The sequence below is a fragment of the Paroedura picta genome, chromosome 5, assembly GCF_049243985.1.
Source record: "Paroedura picta isolate Pp20150507F chromosome 5, Ppicta_v3.0, whole genome shotgun sequence".
In the NCBI taxonomy this organism is placed as follows: Eukaryota; Metazoa; Chordata; class Lepidosauria; order Squamata; family Gekkonidae; genus Paroedura; species Paroedura picta.
This window is the reverse complement of record NC_135373.1, coordinates 53,217,387-53,244,185: the sequence shown is the minus strand read 5'-3', so window position 1 is coordinate 53,244,185 and position 26,799 is coordinate 53,217,387. Positions and strand designations below refer to the sequence as shown.

Here is a 26,799-nt window from a genome sequence, read left to right as displayed (position 1 = left end):
ATGTTCTGGTTTGGGAACCCCAACCTCTTCTGCTTCAGTATTTGGATCCCTCCGTCATGTTCTATGGCACATTTGAACTCGGGATCTTCCTAGCCAAATCTGTCTGCTAGCCAGTACTGTCAAAATTAAAATATGGTAAGGAACTTCTTGCTTATGACTATGCGGTGCCAAACTGCCAAATCCAAGTTCACATCCTTGCTCATACCAGAAGGATCACTGGTGAACTTGGGTCAGTCACCTTCTCTCAGCCAAATCCAGATCACGGGGGCGTGGTGAGAATAGAATGGGGGAGAGAAGAGTGTCTCCGGCTTTGGATGTCCTCTGGGAAGAAAGGTGGGATGCACATGAAATAAATGAATATTTTAAGACAGCGGCAGAAGTTAATAAGTACAATATTTCATTGGCCATCCAAAGGATTTTATACACAGATTGACATTCCCTTTTAAATTATATCAGACTGTTTCAGGTGAGCAGAAATGCAGAAACTTTGGCCTCATGGACATAACTGGCCTTCTGTAGTGAATTAAAGCTTCCTAATACATTTAATTTCATAAAAACATCATTTAATATTCCATTTGGATATGCAATTTATTTGTACTAATTGAAATCCGTGCAAACGTTTGATAAGGCTGAAGACATGAGATATTAAAAAAAATGTTTGGCAGGTGGAATATTTCATTATCCAGCCCATAAAAATGTAGAAAGAAAAAAACGGTGCTTAACTGGGCTTGTAGAAAACAATGTAGTAAGTATATTAACTGAATAGGACCTCTACGGCCAATGAATGAAATCCAAATTCCAGCTTATAGGGAAAATAAATATAACTGAATCTGACATTTTGGAGGAAATTATCTCTATTTTGTTTGGAAAGAGCTATTTGAGCTGGTGTTTCAAAGATTTTCTCAGCCAAGTGCTCTGAAAGGTCATTGCCTTCCGAGGAAGCCTTTTCCAATGCATTCCAAAATGTTTTACCCCAGAATTACCACCTTCTGCTTAGTTATTGGTACCAGAATCTTTCTGATACATCCTTCCACAATAACTTTTAGGCATGATTTGAACCTAATTCACACAAACAACAGATATGGTAATAAGTATTCCTGGACAGGTGGTGAGAAATCATATTAAATTTCCAGAAAACTCCCACTTATATACACAAGCAAACAATGGATCTTCTTGAGAGCCAGTTTGGTGTAGTGGTTAGGAGTGTGGACTTCTAATCTGGCTTCGCTTCTGCACTCCCCCACATGCAGCCAGCTGGGTGACCTTGGGCTCACTACGGCACTGATAAAATTATTCTGACCGAGCAGGAATATCAGGGCTCTCTCAGCCTCACCCACCCCACAGGGTGTCTGTTGTGGGGAGAGGAAAGGAAAGGTGACTGTAAGCCGCTTTGAGACTCCTTCTGATAGAGAAAAGCAGCATATAAGAACCAACAGTGTGCGCTGTTGCTCACTTTCAGTTTAAACTGATTGGATCCAGCAAACAGGAACGAGCAGCACATTGATCATTACCCTGTAAACCCAAATCCTGCCTCAGACCTCAGTTTGTGGCAGATCTACAGACACAACAAATCATGTCCGCATTCTCCCGTATTTAGAAGAAAAAGAGAAACCACTCCCTCATGGAAAATTTGATGTTCAAGAGAAGAATGCTCTGATATGGTCCTTTTCTACATACAAAGGCTTTTTTCTTGTGGAGCTGAACATTCCGCAATGTGATTTCAACCACCACATATTTTTACTAATCAAAGCTGGCATTCCTGATAGGGTTGTCAGCCCTCCGGTGAGGCCTGGAGATCTCCTGGAATTGCCATGGATCTCCACACCATAGAGATCAGTTCCCTGGGGCAGAAAAAAAAAGGAGTCTAACAAAGACAAACATAGAAGACCCTCGAGTCAAGGTTATGGACTACTCCGAGTCCAGAACTGTGCTGAAATAGCAATGTAGTGACTGATGTCTAGGGATGGGGCTTGGAGAGCTCCCAGAATTGCAACTGAACTCCAGACTTCAGATATCCTTTCCTGTATAGAAATGGCACTTTCAGAGTGTGGCCTGTATGGCATACCATCGATTTTAGGTGAAATCCTTCCCACAATTCCTCCCTCAACAAACGCTGCCCCCAAATCTTCAGAAATTTCCCTGGTCAGAGTTGGCAACTTTTTGCTGTTTTGATAACAGGCAGGATGTGGATTTAGTGGTGGGAGTGGCTTATATTACAACCAGGTTTGATTCCCCACTCCTCCCCACATACAGCTAGCTGAGTAGCTTTGGGCCAGTCACAGTTCTCTTAGAGTCATTCTTGAAGAGCAGTTCTCTTAGGGTTCTCTTAGCCCCACCTATCTCACAGGGTGTCTGGGGAGAGGAAGGGGAAAGCATTTGTAAGCCCCCCCCCTTGGGACTCCTTCATGAAAAGTGGGGTATAAAAAGCCAGCTCTATTTCCGCTGCTGTTGATTTAAGAATAAAATATGCAATAAAGCTATGTGATAAGGTGCTCTTAGTTAAATGTCTTGTAGCATAGTTCAATGTGTAAAAATAATTTAATTGCTCTGCAAACTATTTTCAGCTCTGAGACAATCCATTTTAACATCAGATCATTTCTCAGAGTGCGTGCTTCTTTTTAATAAAGCAATTTGCGAATTACCCTCAACTGTATTTATGTCTGACTGCTAACGTACTCTTGTCCTGATCTATCTGGTTACCTGCGTCTTTTATGTGAGCCCTCTGCAGAATACAGGAAATGGTGTGAACAACATACCATCACTCGCACAAGAATTTATCGTAATTAATTCATGCATACTTTGACATAGATGGTACCATGCCAACAAAGCACTTTCCCCACTTATGAATAAAAATGTTCTTTTAAGCTATATTTAGATAGCAAGAACAACCTCGTCCCCTTGAATATATGAAATTAGAGCAGTTGGGTGTGAAAATATTAGCACTTAACAAAGCAAGCAGAGAATTTAGAAAGACAATACACATCCCTTCCTCTCCCCAGGCTTTTCTGCTGCAATTTGGATGGCAATCAATTGAGATTTCTCCAGGGCTGGATTCTAACCACAGATTAGAATGATAACTGTTAAACATTTTGTGATAGCTTTTATTGGGACCAACCAAATGACACAGTGGTGGGTTGAGTTCTGCGTTTTTGGAATGTTTTTGGTACACGTGCAGTTGACAGTTTTTAATCCCTTTCAATGACAATTTTAATCATACAAGAGTCAAAATTGTTGCAATATACAATATCTGTAGTGTGCATGACGGAACAGAATATGAAGAATATCCTAGAGAGAAGATATATGTTTATCATAATTAGAATATTAAATTCCTGATATTTTTCTAATGATCTCCTTTGTCCTGATTGGTTCATTTGGACACTTCCTGCTTCTTTGAACAGACTGAATGCAGAACACTTCCTTTTCTTCCTATACAAAGTTGTTTCTCTTTTAAATAAAACTATTGTATTCCTCTAAGCAGCTTCGTGCATTGTGTCTCTGCAGATTTAAACTCTGTCAACAAAAACACTCCAATTTCCCAATTTCCCACTAGACCATTATCTGGTATGAACAACCCCAACATGGCTTTAGTGTTGCCAGCTTAGGGTTTTGGAAATTCCTGGAGATTCAGGGTGGTGCCCGGGGAGAGCAGAGTTTGGAAAGGGGAAGGAAGCTCAGAAGTGATCTCTGGAATTCGGTTGTAACAAGTGGGCAAAGATATACAGGATACATTTTATTTACCTCTCCTTCCTCTATTTCCTCTTTCCCTTCCTTGAAAGCACCCATAGCCTCTCCACCTTTCTTGCATCCTTCATTTCTTCCCATATGTGATATGTGATAGGCTGACACGCTGGATTTAATTTTTGGGACTGAGCCACTGAGGGAAGGCTAGGGATTAGGGTTAGATGATATGTAGTTGATGATGATTCCAGGAAACTCCAGACCCTATCTTGAGGTTGAAGACCCTAGCTTCTAACAGGCCAAGAACTCTGCACTTCTGAGGGCCAAGCTCCATTTTGTTTCTAAGAACCAGGACTTGACTCTCTCTCACACAGCCATATAGTACGGATTGTCTGAATTTTTTTCTTTATATAAAGGAGAGCCCAACTGAGCTGGGAACTGTGATTTGGGGCAAGAAGGGCTTCCTGCTTTCCCTTCCACATCACTTTCCTCACAGAAATAGTGCTGGGGGGATTATTTTTCCAGAGGGTATCTTGGTGATTTACAACATCAAAACCAATAAAGTATAAACAACATAAAAACAAAGAATGAATATCAAATACTGATATTAAAATATTAAAACTATTTACAATATGGTCATCATCATACCACTAATAAAACAGCTCAAACACTGGAGCCCAATCTAAACAATTCAGCCTGGCATGCCCTGTGGAAACCAAGCAAGTCTGGCAGGGCATCATCCAAGAGTACTTATCACAGGATAGGGACCACAACTGAGGAGGTGCTTCCCCTGGTGACAGCTAACTGAACCACCCTGTTCCAGTCATCAACCTGGCAGTTGATTTTTTTCACCTATGACTGGCCTGCCATACCTTGCCAGATTGACCCAGGCAACAGTCACCTCCAGACTGGACAATTAATTTACTCTATATAGGGCTACACTTGAAAATGCTTCTGAGACTGATCCAGGTGGTCCAGAATGCACTTGGATCACCTGGAGCACTCTCAGAAGCGTTTTCAAGGATAGCTCTATATAGAGCAAATTAGTTGTCCAGTCTGGAGGTGACTGTTGGCTGGGTCAATCTGGCAAGGTATGGCAAGCCTGGCACAGGTGAAAAAACACCAACTGTGCCACCATGGACAGTTATTTATCCAATGAGATCTCAGCTATGTGGAGTAAGAGTTGTCACAATGATTGAACTCTTGGGGCAAATTCTTGGTTGGAGAGTTGTTTCCCCATTTTGGTTCAATTGAGATATTTTGACTATATCTTTTTTGGGGGGGACAGTGGGCAGAATTTGTTTCTTTTGTTTTTGTTTTTTTTTAAAACAGAATTTAACAATGTGATTTATCACAAGTATTCATCATTCTTTTTCCATACTAAGGCTGCCATCCTGGATACAGCTGTATGAAAAACGTTCCATTTCTGTCCTTCATTTCTGTTCACATTTCTTCTCTAACCATGCTTAGTGATAATATCCTGAATGAAATAAGAAATAGCCATGTCCCTCTAGTGGACATCATGAATTAGTTTCCCTGATTTATGGAGCACTGTTGAGAAGCTGAATAGGTGAAGGAACCACTACCTTACTCTGTTGTTGTATTATTCCTCCCTATTTCCAAAGTGAGTGAATCGAGATGAAACGCGAAGATCCAGAGAGTGACTCATCCCATACACACCTAACTACAGATCTTCTAGAACAGCCCTTTTCAACCTTTTGACCATGAAGGAGCCCCTGAAATATTGTTCAGGCTTTGCGGAGACCCAGAAATGGGCTGGAAGCTGGCCATGCCTCCATGCTGCAGCCAGGGAGAATGGGGGGGGGGGGGGACGGACGGGACAAAAGCAGGTGTTTTGAGACAGGAATAGGCATCCAGGATCCATTCCTTTCCCTAGGCATGATAATCATCAAGTATGCCGCCCCCAGGTCAATGGAAGTGCTCAGTTCTCTGCTTCCTTGGGAAAGCTAGGAGTAGGTTGTGGCTGAATCCATTAAGGCAGAACATAGGAGAAGGGCCCGGGAACCCCTGGGGAGCTCCCACAGAGCCCCAAAGTGCCAGGGAGCCCTGGTTGAGAAACCCTGTTCTACAGTCATACACAGGATGGTATCCTCATTCAGGAAGTAAAATCTCATAGAATGTTTTTCAGATGTGGCACCTTTTTAATCAATCATCTTTTACAGGAATACCTCCTAATTGAATACATTTTACCATAGCATTAAACCTAATTTATTCTCTAAGGCCTGTTAAATTTATTGAGCACATGTGCTTTCATTGTTCGTGCATTTTGTATTTTATGTTGTTTTTTATGATACTGAATTTAATCTTCATCCATTCAACTGTAACAGTAATGAGGAGACACCAGTAAAACAATGTTTTTATATCATTTTTGTTAGCACAGTTGGAGCATACACCACTTGATAATCTATTATCCCAAGTGCAGGAAGTCTAGTAATGCCAGGGATGTGTAGCACAAACTGCCAAGAGTTCGGTGATATTAAAAAGGCATATTTCACACCTACCTAAAAATCTGGTCACTTTACCCAGGCCTCATGCCTGGCATCACACAGGAAGTGATATTATCACCTATTGATGTCCAGGTGACACTCTGATAAGATGGAGTTTTTCTGCCAGGGCTTTGGTTGAGGCCAAGTGGATCCAGGAGATCTTCCCCTCCTATGATGTGTCATTGGCCATCTCCCTGGAGCCAGAAAAACAGTTATTTTAAATAAAATAAATAAATAACATGTGGGCAAAAACTCTATGGTAGAAGTTGGTTTTACCATAGAGGTTTTGAGCAAATACCAGAGTGTCACCTGGACGTTGCTGTTATAATCATGTCACTTCCTGTGTGATGCCAGCTAAAAGGCCTGGGCTTTTCTCTTCTCCAGGTAAGTCCCCCATCTCCTACTGGTTGTCAGCAGGGACCTGATAACCCTACCCTGCCCACTGCTTTCACACTATTGCCGAGCACTCTGCATGGGGAAAACCTGCAAAGGAAGTGCCTCCGTGCTGGCGTTGCCAGCTCTATATTGGGAAATTAATGATGATTTAGGGGGGGGAGACTGAGATGGGCAAATTTAGGGGTGGGTGTGATCTCAGGTTTAATGACTGTTGTGTATGTGGGTCTGCTCAAGGTCGAGCTTGAAGTCCAAGACAGGATCCAAGCAGACATGTAACTGACCAATGTGCAAGGAGGATCCAGTCTGCCTAATCCTATCAGTTTAAATCAATCACTAATCGAGCCAATTGCGTAAAATCTATTGTCTGTTTTGTATATGCAAGCTGGGGTGTTGTGTGGAGTTTCTCCATGCAGTCTTGGTTCTACTTGTATCATGTTCTGGCACCAATAAAGAGATGCAACAATTCCAGTGTCTGTGAGTCATTGATCCACCATGGATCTAACAATGACATACAGTCCATTCTCCGAAGGAGCCATTTTCTCCAGAGGAACTGAACTCTCTCATCTGCAGATCAATTGTAATTCCAGGAAATCACATGCACATTTTCTCCCCATGATCAGCAAAGATCCAAAACCAGTGTGGCTGATCAGGACATAAGCAGAGTATTCTCATGCCCTCTTTGCCTCTCCAAAGACATGTGTATGATGTTGGTGCTGAACTTCTGCAGTTTTATTTTCTCTCAGTGAAAAATAAACCATTCTTTTGTTGTATTAAGTCTCTGTTCTCCTCCTTGGCATTAAGGGTGGACAACGTTATAACCAGGTTTTACCGTAGCATGGAACCGGTATGACAGGAACACCATCACCATTTACCTCAGATTAGTGACCGATAAATAGTTTCAAGCACTGGCAGATAAGTAGCTAAAATACCTCTGGCCTCTTTCACAGCTGTGCTTGTTGATACGACTGGGAAGTGTGGTGAGGCAAACTATTACACTCTACTGTCTTGAGGAAAATGGCCCTCAGTTGAGTGGGGGTTTCCCTGCCAAAAATATATTATACCTGTTTCTGGCACCCCAGCATGTCACACCCCCTTTGTTCAATGGCTAGGGATAGAATGCACAAGGAAGTGACTCTATGACTTTGACCTTGAAAGACCTGTCACCTGAACATAAGTAAGCATTTTGACTAAACCTTACACAGGTCCCCTCCTTCCAACAACTCCCCAGTCCATGTTGTTTTTGTTCATCCAGGCCTCAGGATCTAGAACTGGACAGGTGGAGTGATCTTTATTTATAGTCTGCTTTTCCCACTGAGAGTCAAGGCAAACCACAATATTTAGTGATACAACAGTAGGAGATGTATAATAAACACTGCAATAAGGCTGAATTAAAAATGTAAAACAGTATAAAATATGACATAAGATGCAAAAACTGGATTACAGAATTTAGAAAATAATGCAGTAAAAGAAAATAATGCAGTAAATAATGCAAGAAAATAATGCAGTAGGAAGAAGAAGAAGAAGAGTTGGTTCTTATATGCTGCTTTTCCCTACCTGAAGAAGTCTCAGCGTGGCTTACAACTGCCTTCCCTTTCCTCTTCCCACAACAGACACCCTGTGAGGTGGGTGAGGCTGAGAGAGCCCTGATATCACTGCTCGGTCAGAACAGCTTTATCAGTGCCGTGGCGAGCCCAAGATCACCCAGCTGGTTGCATGTGGGGGAGTGCAGAATCGAACCCGGCATGCCAGATTAGAAGTCCGCACTCCTAACCACTACACCAAACTGGCTCTCTGGTAAATAAACAGTGACTCAAATTACCACCCATCCCTATTTATTAAAGTGTTCTTCCCATTTTATCAGCAAAAAGCTGGTTGGATCCAATCCAGTTGTCCAAACGTATTGTATGTGTTTTAAAGCTGATCTCTATCCAGCTGTTTTTATATTGTTACTGTGTGTGTGATGGAGGGGGCTTCTATATTGCTAGAACCAATACAAATACAAATATATATATATATATATATATACATATATATATGAATGCACACATGTGTTGCTCACAGAGTCCCCATTGCACCGTCCATGGGATCCATGTCCAGAAGGGCTGCATCATTCAGTGTTGCTCTTCCTGCCACAGTGGCTTCAAATCTCTCATTGTTCCTGGTCACATGGCAGCAAATGGAAAGGTTTCATTACATTAAAGGGAATACATGTGTATTCTCTTGTGAGAATCATAGCAGGCCCCTTCCCAACTATTTCATGGCCATATGAAAGGGAGGAGCCATAGTTTATTGGGCTCTCTGGCAGCAGGCAGCACAAAGATAGTGGAGAGCCAGTACTGGGATAGATGGTCTACCTATGTAAGCGATGGCAGAATGCCTTTAAATATAGGTGCACCCTGATGGTTCGCCATAGAAAATAGACAGGTGGGCCAGAGCAGATGGAAGAACCAGAGAAGCATGTAAACCTCAACCTGTCCAAGTAGCTTTGTGTCTAATTAAGAACTTCGGGTAAGAACTGTGTTTCTAATAGCTTGAAAGGTGATACTCCATGTCTAAAGGCAGCTTTTAATGTCTCACCCAACTTTCTGTATTAGCCTAACTTTTAAAGTGGATGTGTTGCAGACAGATGATCCTTGTGGAGAAACTCCAATTGGATGTATCGATAAAATGAAAATCAGAGGAGTGACTTATAAGAACAGGAGTTTTAACCTGAGATGCAAATATTTCTTGATGTAATGGTCAAGAGCAGCGGCCTCCAATCCTAGGAGCTGGGCTTGATTCCCCCCTCCTCCTCTACAAACAGCCAGCTGGATGACCTTGGGCCAGTCACAGTTCTCTCAGAGTTCTCTCAGCCTCACCTACCTCACAGGGTGTCTTCTGTGGGGAGAGGAAGGGTAGGCGATTGTAAGCTATCCTGAGACTCCTTTAGGAAGTAAGCAGGGTACAAGAAACAGCTCTTCTTTTTCATTTATGCCAACTCTTTTAAACATTTTTTTTGGGGGGGGGTGGCTACCTGGCTGAATTCATCTTTGTACCTTTATAGTCCTCCCTCCCCATGATTAACTCCATGATACCCACTGGAGCCTCACCAGGAATGCACCTCTTAACGGAGGCAGAGAGAAAGGCAGGGGTGGGGAGTGGGGGAGCTTGTCTGCGGCAGGCATGCGGTCCAGCTGGCGTGATCAGAACACTAACAGGGCAGGCTGTGTAATTACATGTTTCTTGTGAGCGTGGCAGCTCTATGGGGAGCTGAGCCCATTGGGAGACAAGGAGAAACAGGGTTATCTTTTTCCTCCCCCCCCCCTTTCAGTAAGGTGCAAAAAAGGTCAGTAGAGACCCCATTTGCCATTCCAATAGAATAAAGGTAATTGTTGCTCTCCATCGCCTGCGCTTCTTGCTTTTGCTCTGTCATTGCTCGTGTTTGGATTATGCAGATGCCTGCTTCCCTAATAGGGAAAAGAGGCACATTGCATTGGGGAAGAAAGAAGACGGTTTATTTTGCAAGTGGTATGTTGTGATGCATTTTTGTATTGTCTCTGCAGCGGTGGGGTGGGGTGGAGAGGAGGCTAAAAGGAAAGAATTTAAAGCTGGTCCAGGAAGCTGAGTTTACAATAGAGGTTTGTTCTCCTGATGGTTATAAGCAATTAATTCTATTTCCCACACTGGGGTTGGAAAGCTTTGGAGCATTCCTGTGTTTTAGCCTGACATCTAAGAGGGACGGCTGTGTTGGGAACGGATGCCACCGTCTTCCTGCTGCGTGTGCTTAATTTTTAAGTATCCTGCGGTTTCCGATCCGATCATCTCTCCAGCAGGCTCTTCACTTCATCCCTCCCCTCCCTGTCTCTGGCATAAAATTTGGCCTAGCTGAGGCTTGCTCATGCCTTGCTAAGTCTCTCTCCCGCCCCCCTCCCCAGCCCAGCAATATTTACCTTCCCCATCTTCTATCTCAGCATCTTCCCTCTGGATTTCTCTGTCTGTAGACTGCGGGAGGTGCCGCCTGGATGCTTCAACCTTGACAGAGGGCCAAAAGCCGACTGAAACCCAGGGAGGATTTATATGCAAGAGGACATGGCCATGGCTGCGCAGCGGGCTCCCGAATCTGCTCTCAGTTTGTTGATGGTGAGTGGCTTCGTGAAATGGGGAGCTATGGAGATGGGGAGGGGGGCATGGGGGGCAGAGTTTTGCAAAAGCCACACATCCCCCCCCCCTCCACTCCATTTTGTAGGGGCATAAATCTGAAAGCTGCTATTTTGGAAGCAACACGGGCGTGTGGCTGGAATATCTGCATTGCTGGGGAAATGTCTTCTGGTGGGTGTTGTTTTGCGTGCGATCCTTTTTTAAAAGCCGGACTGCTTTTAGCCGCGAGTGAGGGTAATGGATGCTGAAAATACAGGAATGATGATATTGGACTGTGACAACTTGGTGTGCCTGATGCTGGCGCCTGAGCACCTGCATTATTCAGGAAGTAAACATGCCGGGCCTGTGCCCTTGCCTGACTGCATTTGTGTCCTCCATTAACAAGGATTGACGCCTTTAAAGCCAGCGTGGCCCCTGGACTACTGCATGCAGCCTTCTCTCTGGGAGCACTAAGTCCATGCAGAGCCTGCATTCCGGTGTGCAGCTGGAAACAGGAAGCAAGGGTTGCTAATCTCCAGCTGGGGCCTGGAGATTTCCTGGAATAACCATTGATCTCCAGACCACAGAGGTCAGTTTCCCTGGAGAAAATGGCTGTTTGGAGGATGTGCTCTATGGCATTATGCCCTGCTCCTCTCCAGGGGTTTCCTAACTCCTGAGGGGCCAAGCCTAAAGCAAGGGCTTATGCGAATGTGTGTGTTTCAAGCTCATCTGGAACTCCTGGCTCACTTTGTGAGATTCTGCAGGTTTATCCTGTTTCAGGAGGAGATGGCCCATTCTGTACAGAGCATGGAGGCTGATTCCTAGATGGGAATGTCACTTTGATTCAAACAAAGCCAAAGTGGGATAAATTTCTCTGTCGTACTTTGGGAGGGGAGAGGTGTTTTCCCCCCCAGTAAAAATAATGTCAATATTTTCACTTTTAAGATGTTAAAGTAATTCTTCCCCCCCAACACACACACACAAACACAGAAACACAATGAATGCAGATGACTAACAGAAGTGAAATATGTATTGATCTCTCCTTTCTGATGGAGCAGAAATGGCTATCTGAGGCACAGAATTCACAGGCAGGATGCAGAATTGCAAGATAATAAAGGCCTCATGGCATCTTAAGTGGTTAGCAAAGGTCAAGTGGAAAAGAGCAAATTTTATGTCCATAACTAAATACTCTATTACGTTTACTGATGGTTTGCCTGTCTATTTCTCAAGGGCCGGCATGTTGTTCAACCGGCAGTTCCTCCTTCCTTGCATTTCGTTTCCCCTGGCACTTTAGAAGACTGTCTCTAGGCTTTTAACAGTTTAATCATTTGCCGAAGTATCCCTTTCTATAACATTCTGGTCTCCAGACAGTTCTGCCACCAGTGACTTCAAGTGGGGCTCAAAGGTGTGCATGAATAACAGGTCTGAGCATCAGAGCAGTGGTGGACATTTGCATTGCTTGCATGCTAATCAAAGCTGTGCTTTGCTTGACTGTCATGGAATCTTCCCTACTTATTGTATATTTCACATGCATTTGGGTACTATAGTATGATCGGAAATGAGAACCAAGAAATGTGGCATGACTGTGCATCACAAAGCAGAAGCGAAGGTGCGCATCCATGCACGTGGCAGATCTGAATGGCAGATCTGCTGTGGCATAATTCCACCAGTGCCAGATGTGGTTCTTTTAGGCCAAGCAGTAGGGAATGTGCTGTTGACACAGGAAGCAAGTGTGCCAGTCTTCTGAGGGTGGTCATACTGCCAATCCAAGCAATATAATGAAATGCGCACCGTACGAGCACTGGATCCTTCAATCACCTAGAGGGGTTCTTCTCTTTTGGTTGGTTTTCAGCCCACTAAATGCTGATGTCCCTTATTTAAGTTCTTTGTAAGGTCCTCAATCGCATTGAAATTCGGATTGCATTTACACATGAATGCCTATCACTTGATTTCTTGCCACCTGATGAATCTCGAGTGAATGTGTAGTACTGACCATTTGGTCCGGCTCATTCACACACTCAAGTTAATAAGCTGACGAACATGTGGCTGTGAATCAACTCTAAAAGTGCAATGCTAAATGTATTTGCTAGAGAGCAAATCCCACTGAACTCAGTGAGGCTACTTTCTACCTAAATAGGATTACGTTGAGACTGTAAATCTTCTTAAAATTGGAGGGATGCCTATTGGGCTGTCGTCACCTCCTGCAGAGTCGTACATGTCTTGATGCTATGGAAAGAATGTACATTTAATCTAAGGGAAAATCCATTTACCTTTTCCCCTTGTCCCTTAGATTGCTATAAAAAACAGAATTCTGTGTGTAGTTTTCTAAAAGTCATGCTCTGTCTGTTTCCAGTGGATCTTTGCATGTCTTTCCTTTATATTTCCATCATTTCTATACTATAAGGTGTGTTAACATCTTCAGGCTGTCACACTGTTAAAATAGTGGCAACCATATTCCTTTTAATATCATTACGGGCTATTCATGACATGGCAGCCGTTCCTTAGCAACTAGCACAATGTCTGTCAATAGGATGCACAGAGGGACAGTCTGCGTATTGCAAGAACCCTGGGGCAGGGAGATGAAGTGTCTCTGAGCCTCTGGGAGATTCTTCTCAATGAAAGCCATGACACCCTGGCTGGGGAGAGTGCAGGCTCACCATCACAACCAGAGTACCTCCAAGGGTAGTGCCTTTCTTCATAGGGAGAAATGACAGCTCTTTGCTCCCATAGACCATTTACGCACTGGAAACTTCATTGCCCCAGCTCCCGTGCAGGAACACAAATCAGGGTGGATGAGGTGCACTGGGCCAAATGCTCCCCACTGTGGGTGGGGCAACCTGTCACGACTAAAACTCCAGCCTGCAGCCCAGCATGAAACCTCCAGTGCATAAACAGTCATAGAAGAAAATGAAAGAGTGCACTCCGGTGAATGCTAAACCTGTTCCCTTCCCTTGTGGCTCCACCTATGAAGAAACAGTTGGAGACCAAACTTTGTGACCTGCAGCTTCGCGCTTCCTCCCCCCCCCACACCCCAGGGCACCAACCTGTGTCCTGGGGGGTGTCAGGAGTGGGTGTGGCCCACACGCTTTGCAATTGGACCCTCGCTTTCCTAATTGGGCCCTCATCGGACTGGCCACGCCCACTAAGGGCTTAGCCAAATATGCGACCCGCTGTTACAGATAAGGGATGTGACCATGTAAGAGAAGTGTTCCTCGTCTTGGCCTCTGATGTGGGTTCACCATCTACCTGCTTTCTGGAGAATAGATTTCAGCAGGGTGTGTTTGGAAACTACTTTTTATTTCCTACTTTTTTTCTTAGCATTTTCTAATACCAACTGTGGCCATTTTTGTTTTAGTTAGGGACAAGGAGATTTCTCAGAGACTGGTAGGATTATATTCTTGGCAGGCTTCAAAGACCCACTCTTGAAATGAATGGCACAAAAGCTGTGCATCTGAACTGCATTTGTTACGCTTCCTTTTTAATTCCTCCGATTTATTGTGGTTGCTATACCAACAGATATCACACATGCAGTTACACGCATCTTTCTTAAGCATTCTAAGAATATACATATTTTGGCAAGCTCTTTGGACTAGTTTAACAATGGTAACTCAGTGTGTATGACCTGTACTGTCATTCATACTATGGTTGCCAACTCTGGGTTAGGAAATACCTGGAGACTTTGGGGGTGGAGCTGGGAGTGGTTGGGATTTGAGGCTGGCGGGGGTGGGGGGGAGCAGTATAATGCTATGGACTCCCTCCAAAGCAGCCAGTTCCTCCAGGAAACTGATCTCTGTCACCTGGAGATGAGCTCTAAAACTGGGGGATCCTCAGGTCCTACCTGTTCCACTCTGCCCTCCATCCACCCCCCCCTCAATACTTGGAGAGGCTTTTCTTTCCCTCTTAGGTAACTTGCCACAACCACATGACCTTTATAAAGAAATGGCCACTGGGAGGGTCAGGGCTCCTTGCGTTCCTTCCCAGATCTGAGGTCCTGCATCTGTGACTCTCACTGCCTAGGGCCTGGTCACCACGGGAACTGTTTACTGCTGACAAAGCCATGCTGATCCATGCAGCCATAACCACCAGACTGGCTTCCGGGAATACGCCATTGCTTAGGGTCTCCTTTGAAGATGTCTCAGAAGTGTCAATTGGTGTCAGTTGGTATCAAATGTAACGGCAAGACTCTTGTCTAGGGTCAGTCACCTGGAACACGTAACTCCAGTGCTTCATCGATTGCAGCAGTTTCCTGTTTGCTTCCAGGCCCAAAACAAGGCATTCATTTTTATTTTTAAGACCTTTACAGTAATGAAAATCACTCAGAGGCTTTGGGGGGGTCACATGTTGCTCTTTGATATGCTGCCTGTGGCTCTTCTGGGCACTCTACCCCAACATGGCACCTGCCACGTCTTCCAAGAGGGAGAGAAGAAGCCCATTACCCTGTAGAGCAGGTGGCTAGCAGGAGGGTTTCACCTGCAAACAGTTGGCACACATTTTATCTGGCTGCCAATCTCCAGGTGGGGGTTGGAGACCTCCTGGAATTACTGTTGATCTCCAGACTACATACATTGCTTATTATTTATTTATTTAAAACATCCATTCCATGAATGCTGGAGAATATGGCTGCCTCTGAAAGTGGACTGCATGGCATCATGCCCTAAGGAAGTCTCTGCCCTCCCAAACCTCTCTGTCACCAGGTTCCACCGCTGAAATCTTCAGGTATTTCTGTGTTGGAATCTGCAAGGTCTATAGTATGCCCGATTGAAGAAATAGGAAGATATCCTACCGGAGGAATCAGAAGAGATTTGTAGTTAACATATTTAGATAGGAACTTCTTAGTATTTTTCAAATAACCTCTTCTCTCCTGATTCCCCCCTGATTGCCTCCAGAAGAACAGGCAATCAGATGTTAGGACTCTCTCTCCCCTCTCTCTTTACATAGTTGTTTCTAGTCTCAATAAAGCTATTTATTCTTTAAGCAGCTAGTGCTGCACTGCTCCTTTGCTTATTTAAACTCTGCTAACATTTTGAACCCTGCTGTTGGAATGATACCCATGTACAAAGAGCTGGTCCAGCCAACTCCGATCCCAGACTCTCCAAGAGGCTGCTTTTTTATTGAAAACCACTGCGCATGCGTTTAATTATACAAGGCTACCTTTTTGTGCAGCGGTACGATGATACATTGTCAACAATGCACTGTTACCCACAAGCCCCTATTGAACTGGCAACCTTGTGCCAGTTTGCTCTCCTCTTGGCACTGCAGCCTCCCAGGTGCAGGAATGAGACTATGAAGAAGGCTGGGAAGAGGTTTGGCAGGCTTTTGAAGACAATAGTCCCTTAACTTCCAACCGTGGAATGAGATCTGTGGCTGGTGACTTGCTCATCCTCCAGTCCCTGTGGTGTAGGGTTCATATGTGTTTGTGCTGTCTAAGGTTTCGGTGACTTGGGCACACCCTCCTGCCTGTGTCTAGTGCAATGCACGAGAACACTGCATGATCACCTGCTGATGCTTAACCTTCCTCTTCTTAATCACTTCTTCCAAACTATTCTTTTGGTTTCTGTGGGTGAAAAGTAGGGTACAAAAAACAGCAGCTATTCATCCTCTTGACTTTTCTGTATTTGTTGGGAGGAGGCTGAATACCATAAAACAGAATAACCCATAAAAACCATTAAAACGTTAAGAAAACATTATTCAAGTATAGTTATAAAGATGGTGGTATAAACTCAGCAATAAACTCTCCGAATCAATTTAGCTAATCCCAACCGTGATCAATACCATGGTCCTAATGATGTAAAACTGGGCATTGGTCTTCCGCATTCAGTATGGGAATGTCTAAGATAGGGCAAGACCCTCTGTTCGTAACGCCAGTCAGCCCCTGGCCTCAACCAAGCGCCTGATGGAAGATCTCCGTCTTGCAGGCCCTGTGGAACGTAGATAGCTCTGTCAGGGCCCTTAGCTTTTCTGGGACTTCATTCCACTAGGTTGGGGCCAGGGCCCCATGATTACCCATCCAGTGGAAGGCCCATATCCTACATTGTACCAAGCTGAATGGCTATGTTCCACTTGAATGAGCCACAATATATGACTCAGACGATAGGAGACCGAGTGGTACCATTTCATTCTCAGAGCTGGGAAAGGAGGCAGGAACAGACCAGCTGGTGGGCACTTGGACTGCAGCTGTCTCTGTGTTTAGGCTCCTGCAGTATATGCACCTTCATTGCAAAAAGTATTTCTGGTGGTTATAATACAAAGCACCGATGGCAACAACAGCTGCACACAACCCAGCTTTTTATGTTCATTCTATCCACACACAGGAAGGCTTTCAAAATCCAAATAAATGCCATATTGATCAAGGAGTGTTGAATGGCATCGTAAGTTATGTCTGCTGGGATTGGCTATGACAGCATCATGGCCTTCTCTGAGAATGAGATCCAAGGGACCTGACCTCTACATGGTCAGAGGTTAATGTGCCTTTTAATTGTTATTTATGTGATAAAAAGTAGCTAGACCTAGAAGGTATCTGCTGATGCCTGAGTTAAAATACTGCAATTAGGTATGATCTCCTGATGACCTCAATGATTAGGCTTCTTCACATGATTGTTCTTCCTTCAGTCAGGTGGCCAACTTCCAAGTGGCGTCTGAAGATCTCCAAGGCTTACACCTGATCTCCTAGTTTACTTGGAAAAAATGGCCATTTTGGAAGGTAGACTCTGTGTCATTATATCCTGCTGATGTCCTTCCTTTCCCAAACTCTACCATCCTCAGGCTCCACTCCCCAAATCTTCAGGTATTTCCTTGGAACTGGCAACTTGGAACTGGCAACTGTAGCCCCCAAGTTCAAGTTGTTTCCCCATTTCCATTTTAACTGGGGCATTCAGCCTTGCAATTTCTGTATCTGTAGACACCTTTTCCAGCTAGGCTACAAGTGAGCACCTGTATGTAAGTCTTGTAAAGGAAGTTGTATTTTTCCATGTCAGGGCCAAGGAGGTCAGATGCCACAGCTTGGGGCTTATGCAGGAAATGGTGGTGACCTGAAGTGCAGCAGGCAGGTGGGTACTGCTTTGTGGACTTTCAAATGCCATAACCAGCCCCTTGAATTGAATTCCTCACGTTTGTTGGGGTTCAGCCGTCTCTTTTATAAGAACCAAGTGTGACGCTTGATCTTGCTTTATAGCTAAAGAAGCAAGCTGAAGAAGGAGGATTAGATTTAGATTAGATTTATAGAACTGCCCTTCTCAGCACAGCTGTCTCAGGGTGGTGTACAACAATTTAGAAGGAGAAGAAAGGAGGAGGAGGCATTCTACCAACTCCACTTAGTGTGGAAGGTGACCTCTTCTCTTGACTGCTGACCTGGCCAAAGGATTCCATGCTATGATTACCTTGTAGCTAGACTACAGTAATACACGCTACATAAGTCTGCCTTGAAAACTCCAGTGGGTACACAATGCGGCAGTCTATTTGTGCTAAGCTTAATGTGCACATCACTCCTCTTCTGCAGACATTCCATTGGTTACTGATCAGTTCCTGGGTTCAATTCAAGATTCCAGCTCTGTGCTATGAAACCCTTAAAGGCACAGGCCTCACATGCCTTCAGGACTGTCTCTCTTCTATGTTCCACTGTGACAGCTCAGCTCATTAGAACAGTGTCTTCTGAAAGTGGCGTCCTGCAAACCAGTAAATTTGGCAATTGCTTGTTCATGGGCATTATCTGTGGTGCTCCTACATTATGGAAAAGGGTCTATTAAGGAAGTGCCCGTGCTTCTGTCAGCACAGAAAATGTGCAAATTAGAATTCTCAGGAGGGCATTTTGGTGGAAGAAGCAAAGCTGCATAGTAATGGCTCACCTCAGGATAAAGGTTTTTACTACATGGATTGTCTTGGAGCCTCAACAAGGGCTCTGGGAGGCCTTGGCACATTTAAAGGGGGTCACAGACTGGAAAATGGGAGAAGGGGGTTCAAAGAGATTTGGGAGCATCCTAATAACTGAAGTAATCTTTTTTTGTCATATATGACATCATTAATTGCTTCATCAAGAGAAAGAAAAAGAAATATAATTTCTTCCTTTGTGTGTGCTTGAATTAATACATTCAAGAAAAAAATGAACACACATGCTTCTCTTAGTCAAATGTTCTAGAAATCTGTCTCATGTATATATGAGGAATGTCGAGTATAGCTGTTTCACTCTTAGCTTAGGCCTCTTTTAGCCTGGCTCACTGAGCAAGCAGCCAGCCTACTGCAGGGGGCCCTGGGACCTGAGAAGAGCTCCTAAAAGGACCGTGAACAAAAAAAGGCTGAGAATGGCTGCCTTCCAACAGATACATTTGTATGCATTGTTCTTGTTTATTTTTTCCCCTGTTCTAAAATCTTAGCTCACTTGCATTTTTTTATTAGGAATCCTTGCTGTTAAATTCAAATCTTTTAAAAAGCATTCTTTATTTAAAAAAAACAAAATGATACAAAAGGGATACAAAAAAGGAATCATACAACAATCCATAGACATCCAAAACTACTACACACTACCATTATATGAAGCAGAAAAAACCTCTCTCCAACATCCCCTAAATTTCAATATCCAAGACATTTCCCCTAAAAGTCAATAGTCCCCACCTCAAACATTACAAATTTCAAACTTCACAACTAATGTACTCTATAACTATATGATTAATCTCATCACCACATATTCCACATTACACATCTCATCATTTCTTGACACTAGCTATGTACTAGCTGGAGCTTTATGCTTCCTACTTTAAGATTCTTAAGGGACAACTTGTAATTGATGATATTGCACTGCATTGCTTTGGAATGGTTTCATTATATTGTTAGAGGAAAGATTATTATAGAGTTTGATTTTAAAAGTCTAATTAGTGATTTGTTTATAGCCTATATACACAGTGGTTTCATATTTTTGTATTGTCACAACACTGTATCTCTTGCATATATTTGTTTCCATCTATATCTTGATGTTTCCAACATTTTCCTTTGAAGTTTTTATCTGCTTTTTCAATATCCTTTGGGGGTAATATACCTTCTAAAAGCATTTTATACGAATTTTGTCTTAACGCCTGACTGGCTGTGAACTTAATTTCTTTTTTCCATAACCGCTCCCTTTGGTACAAAAATATTTGCTTTCTAAGATTCTGTATCCATTTCAACATACTTTCCCCCCACTTGTGCTTCTTTTTCTAAGGCCTATTACTTCCAGTTGTGGGGTGTTTATGTAAATAGCTTCTTAGACTTGACACCTCTTTCCTATTTACAATACTGATCCTATCTGGGGCTTCCTATAACATTTATTTGCAAATAGATAAGGTGCTGATGATTAAATTGCAACCTAGGTAGTTATGAAGATACAGTCAGTAGCTGTTCAGGACCATTTCCGTCCAGTTAAAACTGTGTTGAAAAGATGTTACAAAGAAGAGTTAATTTAGCCTACGGTGACCAGATTTTAACATTGGTAAAGCGGGGCACTATTTACCGGGGGGGGGGTCTTGATTAAACATTTGGTGGAGCAACAAAAATTTTCATAGAACGCAAAAATAGTATTGTAATATATATATTTTAATTACAACATAAGTACAATTTGCCAGGTGCCCCCAGATGTCCCTCCAAAAGTGGGACAATCTGGCTGTCCCTATAGATCCAATGCTGTGCCTTGTAATTCATAACCCGGTTCCCTTGATGCATTCAAAAATATAAGTATATGGAAAAAGAGAAGGAGAGAGAAAGAGGAAATGAGATCATGGCAACTGTCACTTTCTCCCTGACCTGTACCCCCATCTTGTGACAAGGGTTGGTTGTAGGGTTCTCTGCCTTGATGAGCAGCCTGCAACCCCATTCTTGGTCACCCTTCCTCCCACTGCAGCACAAACAAAAACAGCAGGGAAAATGGTGTTGTGAAATGCTATGATATCACTTCCAGGTGCTCAGCTGGAAGTGACACCATGGCATTACACAGTGCAGGAAATCCAGGAAATTCTAGAGTATCACATGATGTGGTGATGTCAGTTTGGGTTATTCAACTGGAAGTGCAGTCCTGGTGTTGCATAATGATATTTCCCCCTGTCTCCATCCCCAAATTCTACATGGGGTTGCCAGCAGAGGGCTGGCAGAAGACTAGCGACCCTAGCTGGTTGTGGTCTCGTCCTTGAGACAGGTATGAAACTCACTGTTCAAAATAAAAGCATTATTGTATTTTTTCTCTAAAAAAATAACTGCACTAGTTTTTTTGGGATTTTTTAAAACATAGATGATATTGTGCCCTGACGTGGATAGTGCAAACTAGTCTGATCTTATCAGATCTTGGAAGCTGGGGCAGGTTTGGTCATTACTTTGATGGGAGACGACCAAAGAATACAAGAGTCACTACACAGGCAATAGCAAAGTACCTCTCTTGCCATGAAGCAGGGGGTGGTCAAACTGCAGCCCTCCAGATGTCCATGGACTACAATCACCATCAGCCCCTGACTGATAGGGGAAAAAAAGGGAAATCTGTTGAACAACCCAGGAGAACTTTTTTCTCCTAGTAGTGGCTCCCTGCAGAAGGCTTCTAAAATATGGACTTACTATCTCTTTGTGTCCAATTACCTGTGTGTTGCCAGTGGCTCTTTGGGTGTTATACCTCATAATTTATGTAAAGTTAATGAGGACTGTTGTGTAACATATGTTTGGACTAGTACGTCTCTGAAATGTGTTGTAGCCCATGTATCAAAGCAGGAACAAGGACACAGCCTTGGAATAATTGATTCGGGAACACCTTCACTGACTCTGATTAACATGAACAGAATGAAGCCGTAATGGTCAGAGCCCAGTGTATTTTATAATTAATCACCAGCTGCCTAAAAATACTGCTTTGGTCCATTACCTCGATGCTATTAGTTCCAAAGACCCATCAAGGGCGTCTTCACTGCATTCGGTGGAATATGTTGCCATGGATATAGAATGTGGCTATTAGCACACTTATGTCTTTTTAATAAGGGAACCAAGCTGGGGTTGGAAGGAATGGTTAATTTTTTGGAGGTGGGGGAGCAGGTAATTTTTCCAATAAATGCAGAATAGCTGAAATTGACATGATGTCTTCTTCAAAAATACACCACAAAGCTCCATCATTGCATTCCTATTTCCCCCAGTCAAGCAACGTTTTTCATGGGGATGTGAAATGGTGAGATGGTCATTGGCCAGGCAGTGGTGTGTTCCTTTCTGGAAGGAAGGAGATCCAACTCTCAGTGAGTCCCCTCAGCTGTACTTTTAGATGGCACAAGTAGCATTTCAGTGGCTGGTGTCAGTTGTCTGTAACAGTTAGGGCATGCCATTCAAGTGCCATCTGCCTTGGAGATGCGTCAGATGCATAATTGATATTTGACACAATTTGATAAATGACACTGCTGAGTTGCATTTTTCCCCCAAACACAGAATGCTAAATTTTGTTTATACAGTAGTACATCTGAATATGCATGTGAGTCATCTCTTTAGATAGGGCTTGATGGCAGAATAACGGTTTCCTGACTCTTGTGCCCATTTCGCACACCTAAGATAATGCACTCTCGATGTACTTTGGCAGCTGGATTTTCCTGTGCAGAACAGGAAAATCTACTTCTAAAGTACATTGAAAGTGTATTATCTATTGTGTGAAGACGGGACAGATATCCTGCCTTTTTGTACATTAAAGGCATTTTGAGAGCCCTTTGCTGCTGCTTCCACACTGGCAGAGGAACTGTGCCCGGGAAAGTGAGTTTGGGATTGCACTGTACATTGGGAATTGTTACTTAGAAAATGTAAGTGCTGTTCATTAGTGAAAAATGAGAGAGACTGCATTTCCTTTTAAGAATATGTTCCAGCTTTTTAAAATTAAGGCTTTATTATTTGACATGTCCTGTAATATCTCATAGAAGTATCTTTACCAAGATTCTGGTAACTCCATATTTATTTGAATGCACTAGATCAGTGGTCCCCAACCTTTTTATCACCGGGGACCATTCAACGCCTTTTACTGAGGCCCGGTGGGGGGGTAGTTCTCTACTCTCAACCACTGCCCTAAGGCTCTCTGATCACTATGGTAATGTTTAAACATCCCTTCAAAATAAGATACAGACACGCCACAACAATGAACATAAGGAACATTTTATTTTCATGGAAATTTTAACTCATGACAATGACAAATCAATTGGAGAGGATCGAAAAAGACAGAGGAGGGAGGAAAAATCCAGGACCGACAGAAATTGAGAGAAATTAGGGGCTTCTCCTTTAAGGCAAGCATGTCACATGACCAGGTGTAGCCTATCAGAGGTTCTCTGCCATGGAACTTTCTTTCCCAAATGGATATTGAGGATTAAAAGCAGTCTGAGATATCGCACAATAAAGGTAGGGTCACACCAGATCAATCCTTCTTGCTGCAGAAGGAAAATTTAAATAGCCCAAAATCCAAACGGAAATCGCATTCTGTGTAGAGGGCAGGGACTGAATCGATCTGGGGTTGGAATAAAAGCTCCGTGCAGTTTACACCCAGACCCCACCTGGAGGTTGGCTGCCCTTGATTTGGAAATATTCCTGGAGGTTTGGAGCTGGGACTTCAAAATGGTACAATGCCTCAGAGTCCAGCTTCCAAAGTAGCGATTTTTGCCTGCAGTCTGATGATTATGATTATGATTATTTAATTTTTAGACCGCCCTTCTCCAAATAGGTCTCAGGGCGGTTTACAACATAAACAATTAAAACACAATAAAATCCTCATAAAAACCCCAATTAACATCAACAACAAGTCACATATAACATATAAGCGGCGGTGGTCATAATTGTGATCGTATTTACCCAACTTTCCCCCAAGTTCAGCCTGGTGGGGAGAATAATATTCAGAAGAGGGTGGTACCAATGCAATAGATCTAACAATGATCTCAATGTTAGAGATCTCAATATTGGAGGGGATCCTCTGATGGATTAGTGGGAGAGCTGCCCTGGCCTCAACCATATTCCTGGCAGAAGAGCTCCGTCTTGGAAGCCCTGCGGAAAGCTGGTAGATCCCGCAGGGCCCTTAGCTCTTCTGGGAGCTCATTCCACCAGGTTGGGTCCAGGACTGAAAAGGCCCTGACCCGGGTCGAGGCCAGGAAAACATCCCGTGGGCCTGAGACAACCAGTAAATTCATACCCGCAGAGTGGAGTGCCCTGCGGGGGGCATAAGCAACCAAGCGGTTCCGCAGGTAGATGGGACCCAGGCCACGTATAGCCTTAAAGGTCAATACCAATACCTTGAATCTGATTCGGAAACAGACTGGTAACCAGTGCAGATAACGAAGCACCGGCTGAATGTGGGCCCTCAAAGGTGTTCTAGTGAGGACTCTGGCAGCCGCATTTTGGACCAGCTGTAACTTCCAAGTCAAAGACAAGGGAAGGCCCGCATAGAGCAAGTTACAGAAGTCTAATCTGGAAGTGACTGTTGCATGGATCACTGTGGCCAGGTGTTCTGAGGACAGGTAGGATGCTAGTAGCCGGGCTTGGAGAAGATGGAAAAATGCTGTCCGAGCTACCTTGGTGACCTGAGCCTCCATACAGAGGGAGGCATCAAATGTCACCCCCAAATTCCTGGCAACTGGTGCAGGTGTTAAGGAGAGGTTGACAATCTCCCTCAAGGGGCCTCCTATCCGCTGGTTGCCCGATTTGAGCAACCAGGACGGACAGGGATCCAAGGGGCAAGTGATCGCCCTCACTGAACCCAGTAACTTGTCCACTTTATAATTATAATTATAATCTAGAGATGAGCAGCAATCTAGAGACAATGGTAGAGGCTTGCAGTCTGAGAATGGGGTGGAATGGTATGGGTGTGTCTCTCTTAGGTTTTTTGCCAGCCCTTACTTTAAGTAGGACACACACCTATAAAAACTCAAAGTTACATAACATCTATCCTGGTTAACAGACAGTTTTAGTCTCTCTGTTCACAAGTTACAGTGAATGTATGTATACTCTATGTACAGGTATACAACTGACTTTTCTTTATACATGTGTTAAGTAATTCTCATGTAATGTTCAACCCGCGTACAGCTGAATGTGTGACTAAAACTCCTTAATTATTCAGGGACTAATCCCTAGTTTCATTTGTAAAATGAACACATGTTGGCTCTATCAGACAGACATATTGATACATGTGCATGCAGTAGTATTATTATTTAGACTAGTAATTAAGCCCGCTGTCGTTTGAATACAGCGGGTGCTAGGATGTCAAAGGCTGTTGTGGGGGAGGGTGGCATTGCGGGCTGGGTGCAGGCAGGCGCGGACTGTAAGCTGTGGGGGGGGGGAGAGATGATGCCGTATTGGCTTGCGGCTCCTGGAGGCTTTTGGGGGATGTGGGTCCTACCGGAGGCATCCCAGGATCGTGTGTGGTGGCGGCAGATTGGTGAAGAGCTGGATGCGTGTGGTGCAGAGGTTCCGACGTTGCGGGCGGGCCTGTCACGGCGGCAGCGGCGGTGGCTGGGCTGTCGCATTGGCCGGCGCCATTGGGGGCGGGCGATCCGTGGTAGGGTCGGAGGGGCAGGCAGCACCAGGAGGTGTGGTGAGCCGGTCACGAGGTGCGCTCAGCAGGCGCAGGCGGGAGCGTCGGTGGCCTGGCTGGCGGAGGGGCCAGTGCTGTGGGGGAAGGCGGCGGTGGGTTGGCCGCTGTCGCCGCGGCAGCAGGAGGCTGAGGCGCGGCTGCAAGCAGGAGTGAGGTGCATGGGGCGTTGGTGAGGCGTGGCGGGTGCGTGTTGGGGCGGGGAGGCGGGGAGAAAATGGTGGCGGGCGTCCGGAAGTGGGCAATGTGGGGGGACGGGTCAGGAGGCGCTTCACCGAATAAAGCGGGCGCTAGGCGTTTGTCGTGGCGGTTGGGAGCGGGGGAGACTCCCCGTCGCCATGGTGTTAGGGAGAGGGAGCGTTAGCGGCACGTCGGGGGGAGGCCGCCATCTTGTTGTGAGCGATGGGGTTGAGTGGGCGGGTCGGCGTCAGAGAGGCTGGGTGTGGATGGTGCCGTTGGCGTTGGTGCCATGGCGGCTCGAGTCGGCGGCTGTGGAGGAGGTCGTTGGCGGGCCGTGGAGATGGGGGGAAGCGGCTTGGCGTGCCACCGGTCAGGGAGGCAGCAGGGCGGCTCGGCCATCTGTAGGTGAGGAGGTGGGAAGTCATGCTGGGGAGGGGAGGGTGACGGCTTGCTGCTGGGAAAGGAGCAGGGCGGCCGCGTCTTCGACGTGGCCACCCTGCTCCTTTCCCGGCAGCGAGTCATATGGGGACGGAGTGTGTGCAGGGAGTCCGGGGCGGGCCAAGTGGCCCCTGAGTGGCTCTCGGAGAGGGCCAATCAGGAGCCGCTTCGCGGCTCCTGATTGGCCCTCTCCGAGTTTTTATCCCGGACGGGTCCCGCCCTAACTCCTCCCCACAAGCCCTTACTAATTTATTTAGTCCGCGGCGCCCTGCGCTGCGGGACGTTTAAAGATTTATTACCCACCACTACTGAGAACCATCTCACAGTGGGCTACAACATAAAAGCCACAAAAACCCCACATAAAAGCGAAAATTTCATGGCAGTGAAAGTAAAAAATCCCCCCTCCTTCCAATATTTCCACCCCCCTCCCAGTGCCTCAGGGGGAGAGTCCAGGTGTGCCTGCCATTCCCATTACTGTATCAGTTGGCATTAAGTGTGGAGGGGTCCTGAGACCTTCTGCACCCTGGCCTCAACCAAAGACCTGGTGGCAGAGATCCGTCTGCAGTCCCTGCAAAACTGTGAAAGCTCCTGCAGGGCCCTCAGCTCTTCTGGGAGCTCATTCCACCGAAAAGGCCCTGGCTCTGGTTAAGGCCAGGTGAACCTCCCTGGGTCCATTCTTTACCGTAACCTGTGAACAGGGTTTCACAGGCCTTGTGAAAGTCTCACACCCTTGGCTCTGTTTTCCGCTCTTTGTTAGGCTTCTCTAATCTCTACGTAGGACATATTTTTCTGCTCTGAAGTCTCTTTTCTTTCTCTGAGAAAACATCTCCTTTCCTTCTTTCTTCTCAGAAACCTCTGTTGGTTTCCCCCCTCCCTGCTTTCCCCAGACATCCCTATACAACTCTTCCATCAGAACAAAACAAAAGAAGTCATGTCCTCTCAAACTCCATC

The 26,799-nt window shown here is 44.8% G+C and overlaps 1 protein-coding gene across 1 annotated transcript in view; it reads left to right on the top strand.

The window, feature by feature from the left end:
• FRMD4A (FERM domain containing 4A) overlaps positions 1-26,799 on the top strand; it is a 406,427-nt gene that overhangs the window by 17,227 nt on the left and 362,401 nt on the right. Inside the window, exon 2 of the mRNA XM_077337977.1 lies at positions 10,562-10,700. Coding sequence (XP_077194092.1) covers positions 10,638-10,700 — 63 coding nt within the window. The 5' untranslated portion in view covers positions 10,562-10,637. The remainder of the gene's footprint in view (positions 1-10,561; positions 10,701-26,799) is intronic.